The 14474-nt window shown below is 34.0% G+C and overlaps 1 protein-coding gene across 1 annotated transcript; it reads right to left on the bottom strand.

The window, feature by feature from the left end:
* Positions 1-1269: 1269 nt before the first annotated feature.
* On the bottom strand, positions 1270-14165 carry LOC132298932 (tubulin gamma-2 chain). Its single transcript, XM_059795304.1, has 12 exons — positions 13804-14165; positions 12645-12845; positions 9108-9219; positions 7232-7632; positions 5043-5096; positions 4862-4966; positions 3701-3775; positions 3564-3608; positions 3296-3424; positions 1734-1838; positions 1578-1651; positions 1270-1484 (listed from the first exon to the last, which is right to left on the bottom strand). Exons 1-11 carry the CDS (start codon positions 13930-13932, stop codon positions 1583-1585), a joined length of 1425 nt encoding a protein of 474 aa, XP_059651287.1. The 5' UTR covers positions 13933-14165; the 3' UTR covers positions 1270-1484; positions 1578-1582.
* Positions 14166-14474: the final 309 nt, after the last annotated feature.

Here is a 14474-nt window from a genome sequence, read left to right as displayed (position 1 = left end):
CTAACTTGTTTGTATTTGTTGTTGGGTAACTTTTTCTTTTGTGACTTTGTAAGTTTTCAACGACTATTTTTATGAAGCAATAATTTTCTTTCTTTCAATAAAATAGGATAGGTGCATCTTTTTTAATGTAATCCATGTATGGTTCAAAAATAAAGGAAAAAAAATATTAATATTTAGTTGAGTCTCTGCTCTCTAATTATGTGTAATTCAACTTTTAAAAATTAGTTGCCTTATTTTATTATAATTTTTTTTTTATCATCTATTGCACAATATTTATTTTTTAAATTTTAACTGATGTAAAGGTAATTTTGATAAGTAGAATTATTTTATTTTTACTTTCATCCTACCTAAATTGACAAAATTATATTTTATCATAACTTTCTCCAAAGACTTTAATACTAACCAAATTCATGAAAAATAAATCTTGCTTCTAGATAGAATTTTTTTTTTTTTAATCCTCTGTTTTATGTGGCGTGGCAATTCTAGTTATTCATAATCCGGTATATATATATATATATATGTATGGTGAAATATTTAATTTTTCTCCCAAAGAGCAATATTGCCTTTTCGTCTCAAATTTTTTTTTTTTTTTTTTAATTTGTTTATCTTAAACTAATAATTAGTTTTACCTAGAAAATATTATAGAGCCTTATTCTAAATATAAATAATAAAAATGAATATAAACAATTATATATTTAAATTTAATAATTCATCATTTTACTTCATAAGGGTAATTTTGATATGCATAATCACTTTCTTGCTATCCAAACTAACAAACTATTATTTTTCTACAATTTTTTTGGATAAATTTTCATGCTAACCAAATACAAACTAGAAATTTTTTTTTTCTTTTCATTCATTTCACTTTTCTTTCACTTTCTATTTCTTTTCTAACTTATTTCCATCTAACCAAACGGAGCCTAAATGAAGCATTTTTGATAGTTGACTATACAGAGTTGGACTATATTTATAGTGAATGGATTGATTCATCATTGCTGCACCTAAAAACCAACTAAATGCTCAACATATGCGTATCTCAAAATAAATCTTGTGCTCTTTCGATGGCAAAACCTACCGGACGTGGTAGCTTAGCCACAACTTTGAACCTTTGTGTGTGAATCAATAAGCAGAGTTTCTCAAATGAGTACCTATACACGCATATATGGGACACGAAATTAATTAAAAGATAAAACAAGAAGAAAACATCAAGTGGAGCAATTCAGACTAGAAGGCGGCTATCCAAGACAAATAAAATTGACAAGAGAAAAGTGAACTAAATCAGTAACATAACATAACATAAGTCGAATTGAATACAAAATGAAAACTTATAGCTTTATACACATTGAACTCATTATAGAATCCGATGAACAAACGTAGAATTTGTAGTAAAAGGCATACAAAGGATGGATGAGGTATGCATGTAATAACTAATAAGTAGGGCGAAAAGCATCAATACATAAGCAATTCCTTGGTCAATAAAGTCCCTGCAGAAAAACAATATACGCGTTATTTTATTCATATGAGAAAGTACCAATATAGCCAAGGTGACTTCATGAGAGCTAGTGATAGTAACTTACGAGGTTCACACTGTTAATTTTGGATCCATTGTTCCTGTAGCGTTACCTTCTCCAGTTAGAGTGTGGTCCGGATCCTGCATAAAGAAGTTACAAAATCATCAGTAAGATCCGTGGTGAACCATGGATGGGAGAATTTAGGGACATTCGAACATTTACCTCCATTCCCCATTTGATGTAATCTGGGGATTCACAGGCCTTATATTCGTCAACCAAACTCTCGATTATGTCTCTCGATTCATCCAATTCTGACAGATCATTATCCTGTCCATGTTTCACAATCAAACATATCAGATTGAGGCAATCCACACACTGGGCCAGCCAAAAAAAAGAAGAGGACAACTACACAGAACAACAATAAACATGCCGCTCAAAAACTATGGGTAGTTTTCAACATCAGCTCTAGTCTTTATTTCTTCTATATGAAACAAAAGAAACCAAACAAGGCCAGGTCTTCGATCATGATTCATGAGCTTCAAACATGGTTATATTTCTTGGCATAATTCAAAATATTTACAATATTGTTGTAAAAGATTGTGTTATCATAAAAAAATTCACTGCTCAACAGGTCCGGCCTAAAAAAAACACAAAATTCTCTTTAAGGAAGCTAAAGGTATCATAAATACCTGATAATACAGCAATGTAAAACTTCTTTTTCCAATCAAATTCTATATCTGCATTCTATCCACCAACAGTTCAGTTCGTTCTTTTGGTAAGATATCTACTTAAAATTTCCTCCCCTGATATGAGTTGGATCAGGTAGATTGGAGAATGCAATTGATGTGTTGTCTTAGGGGTATAATTATTTTGTTCGGGCTCCAATTGCTCTATGACATCAAAACTTCCCAAAGTCTTCCAGAACTTATGCTTAAGGTTACCAAAAACTTCCCAAAGCATGAGCAAAGTACAGCGCATGTTTGATAGATAATCAATGTGCATAAAAACTATAAAATCTTCGATATGGGCTTCACATCTTGATTAACCTCCATATCAATTGTTAGCACTATGCAAGGACAAGCAACCTGTTGTAATGGGTTGAAGAGATCTCAACCCTTCTAAGAGCTTCTGTTTGAATTTCATGACCCAGGGCCAACCACTGCCATTCCTCTAGTTGTCTCTACCTTGAGTTGTATGCTCCCATTCAAGCAATAATCCTTTGAGTAACTGATAACATGTGCATCCACCTTAAGGTAAAATAAAGGTACTACAAATGAACCTTACAGGGAAAACATCAGTACTAGTACAAAGTTTGTCACTCCTGTTAATACCGATGACCCTAAAATCATGTTATACGGGCTCAAGCATGCACGTTAGGTGCATGTGGCCAGGTTTGAAGTTTGTTTGGCCCCCTTATAATAAGACACGGGAATCCCACAAAATCATCAAAGTGGCAAAGTGATATTATTTAAACTTGGGGTAAATATAAAATCAATGTAACGTGATCAACTTTTTCATGACAGAAAAAAAATGGACAATTGACATCACGAGAATGTATAAAAGACAAGAAGTAGGGATTCATATTATTGAAATTGAAATGACATCACACCAGGTTCAGCAAAAAAGATATAATGCATCATATACTGTTTTATGTGTGATAATCATAGAATGTTCAAACAATGAAGAAGAAATGGAAGTCAGTCTATTAATCAAGATAGCAGTTCTCAGTTAAATGACGAACTAAAACGAAATTATAACAAAGGCAGAATTGGCGGGCAACTTACAGCAAACATTGGAAACTTCCGGTAGTTGTCAAGAAAGGCTTGCTTCTTTCTCAACTTCTCATACTGGCTCAAACACTTGCTGAAGAGGTGCCGGATACTAGTATGACTTGCTAGCATAAGACCACTAACCTAATAATATGGAACATAAACTTTTTTTCATCCATATATTTTAGAAGTACAAAATACTATCGAACAATGTCAACCAAAGTCAAACAAAAAGGCAATTTCCAGATTTCCTGTAAAACTTCCAAGAATAAAAAGAGCTCACCCTATGGGCAGTTTGAACATAGGGAGACTTCCTGGAAAGAGCAACCTGCAAAAGCAAACAAATCAAAAGATACCACAAACTCCAAATTATTTGGAGATAGAGAATGTATTGAATAAAAGTACTCATACAAGACCGACCTGAATGCTTGCAGGGCCCCATTCAATAAAATTAACAAGCTTTCTTTCACGTATTCTCTGCAAACTTTCATGAACCTGATATGAAAAGCACTTAAGTATCAAAATGCAGCCCATTGATGTTAATTATCAAACATTGCCGCTCTAACAAGAATCACATCAACTTCACATTAACATGATACATAATGTGTTGTTGAGAATCTACCCGAATATAGGGGTGTGTGTATAGAGAGAGAGAGTATGTGTTGGTCTACATTTAAAAGGAAAAAGAAAAAGAAAAAAACTACAGTCCCATATATTATAAAAAGCTAAAAGGAGGAACAACATTTGTGCACCTGACCCAATATGTTTGGCTAAAGGTTTGCCGTGTACCATATTCTAGTGGACTGCAAATTATTACCATTCAAAGCCCAATCCCATGGTTAAAATATTAGAATATTGTAAACATTCAGTGGGCAAAAATTAATGCCAAAGCTTAGTATTAAGAGATTTTTGGCCTAACGTGGACTGCTGAACTCCTTCAATATAGAAAATGAATACTAGAAAATTTGGGTTCAGACTCTCCAGAACAATAAGTTTCGTGCAGCTGGTTGCCTCTGTAAATTAATTTTGTCATCTCCCTTTCATCTAGGGTTGCATCCATACATAATATCATAATCACATTAAGAAATCTTAGAAGACCATGTGAACCCAGATGAAAAGAAAAAGGTGAAACCATATGCCGGAGGACATGAAAGCAAAGGAAACTACAAACTCTCTTAAATAACAAAAAAAGGAAACTGATGATCAGATAAATTTACCAGAAGATAATGGCAATGATGTGATGAATTAATGGAAGTGAAACTGTGGTGTATGACACTTTAAGCTGAAAACTCACACAATTGAAAACTTGAATTTGAAGATTACTACCGTACTAAAACCTATTCCAGAACAAGTTGGCAAGAAAAATAATTCTGGAAATTGGCAAGAAAATAAATCACACAGCTGAGAAAAGCAGTGTCTTTGCAAATCATGTTATGAAGTACTATTCATCCAATTTAAATTAATACCTTGCATGTCTTCTGTGACCCCGTAAGAGATAAGTTCACTGTAAAAGAACTAAAGTAGAGGGATACACGTTCTCTTGAAATTTCAGAACAATAATGAATAGAATAGAATTACTACCTGAGTAGGGTCCACTTCTCCTTGAATGATGTTCATTATTGAAATGTATTTTGCCTGACTAGCTTCTTTTGTTCGAGCGTAGGAGGATACCATGATATTCTTAGTCTGCAAAACAAACCTATGTCAGGATCATGCCTATAAGTGCTTCCTAGGAGAAAGTTGTAAGTGCAGTTTCTCTTGCCTGAAGAAGTCTTCTCATAACATCTAGTACAGTAGTCTTACGAATCACATTAGCCTGCCAAGAAGAGATATATTTACATCAGACTGCAGCTTATGTGACAACAGAAAGTTGCAGCCTTTCATAATGCCAATTAGCAACAGAAGTCACTAGTAAGATCTACAATGACATTTTTATATCATTTTTAAGTTCACCTTAAAATTCAGCCAGTTTTTCATAACCAGCCAATTCAGTCAACTAAACTTGTTTGCTTCCACCAACTTTCTTCTTCTTTCTTTTTTTTTTTTTTTGGCAGGTGCTTTACGGACGCAGAAGCGGACATAGTGTAAGGGACGTAGGGTGCAACAAGTGTTACATAACATTTTTGGAAACTGTGGTAGTGAAATTTTCTCAACCTTACACACCATCAGATGTGCTGACTCGGCTAAGTCCTTAGGGATTCAGAAAAGACTCACCAAGTCCATAGGGACTCGGACGACTCTGATGTGACTCAATTCCAATAGATATATTGGTGGCTATCGGACATGGCCAAGTCCACTACAAGTCTGCCGAGTTTCAAAACCAGGGTTGTGCCAAAATGAAATGAGACCAAGTTCTAGGAGAACAAAGACAAACCATCAGTTTACTGTGAGTCTTTGAATAAGTATATACCCACGTGCAACATACAGATACAAGTTCATGTAGCATAGATTAGTCATGGTTGTTTAAAATCTTGATCCGAATCTTATAATTTAAAAATGCTAAATTATCTAGATCCCAAACAAAATCACAGGACAGTAGAATCCCCCTAAGATTGTAGCCTCGGCCCAAGCTGACTTTTGATTCTAACAATTCTATTATACAGCTTAATAATACTACTGCAGTGTACCTTTTTGATAAATTCAGGCCAAGCCAAGTAATATTGTAGGATGAAGATGAAGACCTACTTTAGGCTATGATATATAACAACTGTTGACTAGTAAGAGTTCATGTTTTTTAATTTCTGTTTCTTTTGCTTGGTTATTTTGCTATGATATATAACGGAAAGGGGGGGAAAAGTTTTGCTAAAAGCAACTGTTTCAGGTCATCAACTTTGATATTCCTCTCAAACTCAGTAAGTTCTTCAAACCAATTAATCTCTCATATACACAAATCTAAAAGATTCATTTTTCTTTTTCTCCCCTATGTTATTGGCTCTGGTAAAAATCGTTTGATGGAACGTGCTCTGAGGATTCTAAATTAAAATCATTTCATATTGAAATTAAAAATTTTCATACTAACTATAATATTTTAATGTGCCATCATAATCAGTGCAAGCAAATAGATGTTTTTCATGCTAATAAAAATCTTTAGTTTGAAGTTAATGTTTTAGAAGAGCTTTCAGAAGGTTACCAATTTCAAATATTTGTCTTATTTTTTCTATACTTTAGACTTATTCATGGTATATTTTCGAGAATTCTTAAAATACAGAAACATTCCGGCCCTGAAGATCATCCATTCCAACAAAGGATCTTGATTTCAACAGCCTTGGATCAAAGTTAAGTGTCAAATTAGTACTGAGCTCAATGGATGTCACATTCTAATTTCTGGAATGGCCAAAATTGAACATGCTTCATAGTTGTAGACATCAGCTTATCAATATATGAAGAAAAATGAAATCATTGTAAAATGACTCAAATTCTAAGAAATAAAAGAAAACTTATAGTCATACAAGTCCTTTCCTCGCATTTATTCCACTATGACAAGCAGAATACATTTCTGGAAGGAAAAATGATAAGCTTTTGCAATCCAACAATCAGATGCATTATATATTCGATGATGTTATTAGAGGTTGTTAATTAACTGGTCTCAAATCTCAATGACATTGCCGAAGTTCCATAAAATTGAAAAAACACTTAGAAATTATATCTTTGCCCAGGCCAATAAAAAAACCTCATTTTCGTATTGATTACTTGATAAAATGAAACAGTACATGCTCCCAAAAAAGATAAACAAGAAAAATGCATATCCATTGAAACGCAAATTGTTCATAAGCTCCCAATAAAGAATATAACAAGATTAAATCTTTATCAAAGATATACGAATACATATACATATATACACACACACACACACACACACATATATCACAAGATTAGATTGGAACAATAAAACAACACATGGTTAGCTGAAGAGAAACTATAAATTGGAGAATGTGAAGGCAGATATATTACCTGGCGCTCCACTGTTAGTGGTGTATATCCTGTCATTAGAAAATGGCATCTTGGTGTTGGAATTAAAGAGGCAAGAAGGCCAACCAAGTCATTGTTCATGTATCCAGGATAACGTAATGTGGTTGTGCTTGCTGACATCACAGTTGAGACCAAAGAATTTGTTTGAGCAAAAGTAGGATTTGCAAGATGAAGGCGCTCCACAGCAATTCTATTAAGTGCAGTATTATCAAGAACAACTACACAATCAGCGTTGAGTGTAAGTCGCTTCAGTGTTAAAAGTGAGTTGTATGGCTGGACCACCACATCACTTGCCTCTGTCTGGTTGGGGAACACACTATATGTTTGAACAAGCTTTTTGCTGTAGCGATCATTCAGAGCCTCCAACAGATATGAACCCATACCTGCATGAAACCATGCAATAATCAAATAGAAAAAACCCCAAAAGTTAAACCACTCAACAATTTCTCTGGCAAGAAAGTAGTTCAGCAGTAATATACATACCAATATAAACACTTAAATATATATATATATATATATATATATATATATATATATATATGAGGTTTTAGAAATCCACAACCATTACTCATGTCTCTAAGGACCCCGGCTTGTAAATTTTCTCATGTATAGTTCATTTCCTATATACTAATACCAAAGTTGTTAGGATTGGGATTCTACGTAGGATCGATTAGGGGTCCATAGGATCGGATCAAGAATCATAAGATTCTATAAAACTATTAGAAATGTAACTCAAACTAACTTTCTAAGTTAAATATTTTTGATAAGGCTAAATAACCCAATGAGACACTCTAGCAAAATCAATTAACATTAAAAGATTGTAAGACATGAGACAAACATTTAAAATCAATTTCTTGATTTCAACATGAATTCAGCATAACAATCAAGCAAAATCTCAGAGAAGAAATAAAAGTAAAGCCTAAACAAATAGAAAAGGGAACAGAGAAGTAGAGAGAGAAAAGTACAATTTAGTTACCTAATTGTTTGAGAAATTTAGTTGAAAAGTTAATTTTTGGTTAAAAAAAAGGGAACAAAACAAAGATAGAAAGAAAAACCTTTGAAAGGAATATGAAGTCTCTCTTTGTTTTTGTTTCAGAATGGACAAAGAATATATGGAAAAATATAATTTTTTCTGTTCCTTGTACTGAAAAAGAAAGAAGAAAAGAGAAATTAAGAAGAATAAAAAATAAAAATAAAAATAAAAGAGGAAATTTTTGAAGTTTTGAACCATACCTTTGAAAATCAAAGTTTGATCGTCTCTACATTTGATGTCCAGTTCCTTGGTTTTTGTTTTTAATTTTTTTTAATGGAATTAGGCTAAAGAGTTGAACTTAATATTTAAAATGATTAAATTTAATAGTCCAAATTAATTGTTGACCCAAATAAATCCGAAGGAAGAACAAAACAACACGATTTGGTAGAATTGGTCGATCGTGCGATCCTTTACGATTCTACTATCCTACTTCCAAATATACTGATCCTACTGAGATTCTACTTCCCAACAATTCTGTGTGTGATCGGGATCGGCTTTGGCAATTTGGGATAGAAGAATCGTAAGATTCTAGGATCCAGATTCGGGATTTTAACAACTATGACTAATACTAAGCTGGGTTTGGTTCAAAAACCAGCTTACTGATAAAAAAGAAATAAAAGAACATATGAAGGGGATCAATTTGGTCCATTCTAATTCAATTACTGAATCAATTTGAGTCCCAAGAAAACCTAAACCAATATTGAAATTTATGTCATGGCAATACAGTAAATAAGAACCTCCTGGGAAAATACAGAATAAGGAATGAAGTTTCACAACATGCACCAAACTTTTAAAAGAAGGAAAAAGAATAACAAGGGTTCTTACCAGAGCCTGTTCCTCCTGCAATTGAATGGCATAAAACAAAACCCTCCAGACTATCACTTCCATCGGCTTCTCTATCAATCATGTCCATTATATCCTCCTCAACGCCCTTCCCCTGATCAAAAAATAATTAAGATATAAATATATGAAAAATATTAATAGGTCATAAATCATACCAGAAAGGCAAAAAATATATATTTGAGAAAAGATTACAGGCCAAAGCAATTAAGCATATTGTTTTTTATGGTATTCGTATATAAACAAAATTTAGAAAGTAAAAGGGCAGTACCCTACTACACATAAACTATATGAAGCCAAGAGACTACGGGCCGTTTGGCAACCGCTTTTGCTTTGACCCAAAGCAGAAGCAATGTTTATGCTTTAGAGTGTGTTCAACACTATTTCGAAGCTTGTATGGTAATGTAAATTTGCAGCAAGATTTTTGGAAGTAAAAACATGAAAGCATGTTTGGTAAAAAGTGTTGCAAGTTTAAAAAATTGAATGGCTAGTTAAAAATGTCATTTTAGTTATAAAAAAAAAAAAAAGAAATTTTTTTTTTTTTTGAACAATGCTTTGCTACAGTGCGGAAGCAAACAAAAGTAACATTTTTATGTTTCGGATTTTGGCCTCAATTTCGGAAGCACTTTGGTACTATTCAAATGACAACAAATGTTACCAAACATGCTTTGTGCCTTTGCTTCGCTACAGTACACTAGCAAAAGCAAAAAATACGAAGCAAAAACATTAGCTGAACAACCCCTACAGAAAGAAGAGAACAACCTAACTAACAGTCCCTTCTGAAAAACCAATTATATAAAAATAATAATAATAAGACTCCCTCTGTCCCAAAAAGAGTGTCTCTTTTGGGGAACCGCGACTCTCACAAATTGAACCGTCACGGTTCCCCAAAAGAGACTCTTTTTGGGACGAAGGGAGTAATAAAATAAAATAAAAAATGAAGTACCCCAGTCCAATTGAATTTATATAGAAAGATTTGAGAATAACATCCTTGAATCTGTCGAAGAGAGCACCACTTAAAAAACCTCTCTTGTTCATCACACACCAATCAAAACACGGAGAAGTAATTCTCCAAGTGAGCACACTTAATCACTCCAAACCTTAGCAAACTAAGCTAACCTTGAAGATCTCTAAAGCTGATACTATCATGAACCAAAAATATTTGTGGAGGACAGGAGAAGCCGTGTCGCCTATTCAGCCACATTAGCAAGCAACAACTGTGATTTACAGAATCCGCCTCCTAAAATATATAGTGGCACAATTCAAACAAACTCCTTCCTGGTTATAAGATGGTCCAACATCCAAATTCATTTCCAAGGCCTGTCCAAGCAAAGAAAGCCATTGGGTCTAGGAGCATCAAATGACCACCATAAGAAAGGATATATCTGTGTCCTTGCAGGAAAAAAATTGAAAAAACAAAAGCAAAAATACAATTTTTTTTTTACAACATTTCTATCCTGAGCCTATACCATCCATGAACTACTATATTGTAGGAACTGTGAACTAATACAGCAACTCAAAAGCCAATTTGTCCAAATATTGCCAAAGGTAAGCTCTGCACCTAACCTCCCAAAACCCCACATTGGCAGGACTAACCCTCTATAAAGGCCTCTTTTGAAACTCATATGGCAACTTAAAAATCCTAAATGTCAACCTAAGCGCCTACAATTTAAGTACATGTGCATGGTGCAAGAACGCATACAGACATTAAATCTTCTAGCATCCAAATGTCAGAACATGGCTATATACTTGAAAAACAAATTTCCTCCTCTTAAATACGTAAAATGGAGTGTCTATATACCACAGTGTGCCATTCTTGTAAACTGCTTTTATTTTAAAATTTGTATGTGCAAAATGTTGACAAGGGTTACTTTGTGTTTGAATTCCTTCCCCCACCCCCCTGGCCACTCTTTTTCCCCTTCCCTTCAACACACCATATAGGAAGGACATAGACTGGAGTCACTGTACAGTGCACTTCTCTCAAACTTGGATGTCAAAAACATTTGTCCAATTGTAGGTGGGCATAACACATTTCGCACACCCATACCAGCACTCACAAAATGCTGTGTACATGAGTAATTTATACATTTTATAAGTGTTCACCAAAGCAATTTCCATTCTTATAGTGGAATCCAAAATCTCAAAAATTAAAATAATCGCATCAATGTATCATACAGAAACTTATGGGCATTCAATACATTGATAGTGATATGTCATTTCATGCACATTCCCATTTTGAAAATCAACAAAGTTGATCAAAATTTCCTTTTGTACATCCGCATCTTAAGGAGCCCTTGCTTCTTTAATATTCATTCAACCACTGGTTTTTAAAATTCTATACTTCCATGGCACAAATCTCCTCCACAAGCTTCTAATTTGTGGCAAGTCTCAAGCACCATGTTCACTCCTTAATCTCTGATTTTGGAAGACATCTAGAGTCTACCAAAACAAAGAAAAACGTATTTTTGACTCTTAATTGGTCTCTCTTCAATTTAAAAAATGATAAAAAGCATGCAAATAACCTCATGGTAACCCCACTTCTACCCCAGCCCAATAAAACTCCTCCCCTAACAACCTCAAGGTGTTAACTCAATCCTCTACCATCATATAACTCAATCTGTTAAAGCCTGCATAGGCACAAAGGGGAAAAGGAAGTGATCAAGAGAAAGAGTGTCAGCTGCTTCTTTGTAAGCTTACGAAAACATTACAGATGAATGTGGCATGACTGGTCAGAATTTCCTATAGATTTCAAACCTCCCTCCTTCCCTCTCCCACGCCCCTCTCTCCCCCAACATAAACAGACATCCCTACCTTATTAAGGAATGAGAAACTAAGAATTCTGTCTGCAAATGCATTCAGAATTCAGACTTGGCTAAATCGTTAAACAATTGGAATAACTTCTGTTAAAATCATCATCTATTCAAGACTATCACATAAAAGCACAAGTGACTCAACAGGTTACATTTTTGAATTTCAATTCAGCAAATATTATCATTACTCGTGCTAGAACATTATAACAGCTTGCCAGCAAACAGGTGACCCTGCATGTTAAGTTTTTGAAATGGAATAAAGGGATCGAGTTAATCTATCAATATGCAAATGCAAAAAACTCATACAGCAAAAGTATACATATATAATATCACAAAGGAAACACTGTGCTGCTTCATCCAATTTGAACAACCAGAAAACTATACTGTCAATATGTATAAAATATCAACATCTTTTAATTTTAGAACTAGCAAGATAAACTTCAAATATTTCAACGGACAACAACAAGAACTTCAGTCAGGCTATATTTATTTCATATTAATAGAACATGGCCATATAAATATAGCATGATTTAATTTCACAGTATGTTTCAACTTATATACACTTCCTGAAAAAAAAATGTTTAAAGTACTGACTAACTAAAAGCATAGTCGAGCTCATAGTACAGCTTTCATAAAAAAAATTTCATCGGTTCACAGGCAAATTAATCAAGACCACTAATTTAATATGAGTATAGTGAGACATGTAATTAACCTGGTGATATCCACTGGCCCAGTTATTTCCAGCACCACCTCCATGGTCTGAAAGAAAAACGTTCTCATGATTGTAGAGATTTCTATATTCACCATTTTGAATTCCATTAATCACCCGAGGCTCCAAATCAATCAGTAAAGCTCGTGGTATGTAGTGCTGATCATCAGCTTGGTAAAAGAACACATCCTTCCTGTCACCTCCCTGCAGCATTTTGAAATCAATATTTGAATATGGATCACTGTGTTCATGCAGAACATGAAGAATGACTGAAGAAGATATTTGCTGTACCACTCATCAATGTCAAATGAGGCAAGATTTTCCAGTGAATTGCTAGTCATAATATGTCAACATGCATGGGTATCCATATGACAGTCATACTTGTCCTTTTTTTTTTTTGTAGTCTGCATTAAACTACTTAAAATTTTGATTATGCAGATACACACACCAAAAATGCATATAAATTTTAGAATAAAAAAGCAAAGTAGAAATTAGTTATCAAAAAAAAAAAAAAAAAAGCCTTGATGGCTGACGATTTGACCGAGGCCCCAAGTTTGAGTTAGAACTTGATAAAGGTATCACTATCACTAATGTAGCCAAGAAATTTAAGTGGATATGAAATTAATCCCAGCACAGTTCTGAAAAATACACATTTTTCAGAGGTTCATTTAATCATCTAATGAAAAATAAATAATGCTACAGAAAAAACTGAGTCATATGAAGCATATATATTTTCCAACAAAAACAAGTAAGAAAGTGAACAAATTGACATTTAACACAAGCACAAAATATCTCAGCAATAAACAAGATCGAATTCATCATAATTTTCAAAACGTGATACTACTAATTGCTGATTTGGCTACATCACCAATTAACATCACTAAAACAAAAGGAATCCAAACAAATAAACAAGCAATTCACTGTTTGTTTGCTGATAAAATATAGGAAAACAAATAAAATACAACTTTCCCCTCACACTTACTACCCGAGAGAAACTCAAAACTGATAGCGTAATTTAACAATTCAGTTTGGTTGAGTTGAATCGACTTATGTGGCAGTAATATTTTCTTTCCGAAACACAAACATGACACTTTAGAATCTTCATTTTTTTTTTCTCGGCAACCAAATGGAGGTTAGGTATATGGATTGGAAATGTATATACCTGAGTTGCGAAATCTTCAAGAATGCCGTCTTTGCTGATGCCGTGCTCGAGGCAGAGTTGCTTCCAGAACTCCATGCCGATCTGGTTTCCACATTGCCCTACTTGCAGAGTGATGATTTCTCGCGGCATTTTCCTTTTCCTTCTCTTTGTTCCTCGAGAAAATTAGGGTTCAGATCTGAGAAAACTGGAATTGATGATTTTTGTTTCTCTCTCTGGACGACTCTGGCGGGGTCCGCTCTTTTTGAAAGAGAGAGGGAAAAGTGAGTTCCCGGAAATTATGAGCTTTCCTTTTCCATTGTAGTGTGCTGGGTGTGAGAAGTTAGTATGGTAGAGATGATTGGGTTGGGTTATTTGCCGACCTAGCTAACTTACGCAGTAAGTGCGAGTCGTGCTGTATTAGAATTAAATAAAAATAAACATGATGATGATACTGCAAATTGATTTGGGCTTGAAAGGCCCAATTTCCAATAGGTCATTTTAAAAGTTAAGAGGATGAGACTTCATTGATAGTGCAAATTTAATTTGGGCCTAACAGGCCTAATTGCCAATATGTCATTTTACAAGGGAACAGAATGAACTTTTTTCTTTAATAGGCCCAATCAATAATCAATAAGTCCTCTGAAAAGTTAAGAGGGTGGGATTTCATTGATACTGCAAATTTAATTTGGGCC

The sequence above is a fragment of the Cornus florida genome, unplaced genomic scaffold, assembly GCF_030987335.1.
Source record: "Cornus florida cultivar Cherokee Brave unplaced genomic scaffold, ASM3098733v1 CherokeeBrave_3.0.0_Hap2_Chr03, whole genome shotgun sequence".
Lineage (NCBI taxonomy): Eukaryota > Viridiplantae > Streptophyta > Magnoliopsida > Cornales > Cornaceae > Cornus > Cornus florida.
Note: the sequence above shows the minus strand (reverse complement) of the source record. Positions and strands in the feature narration are given on the sequence as shown.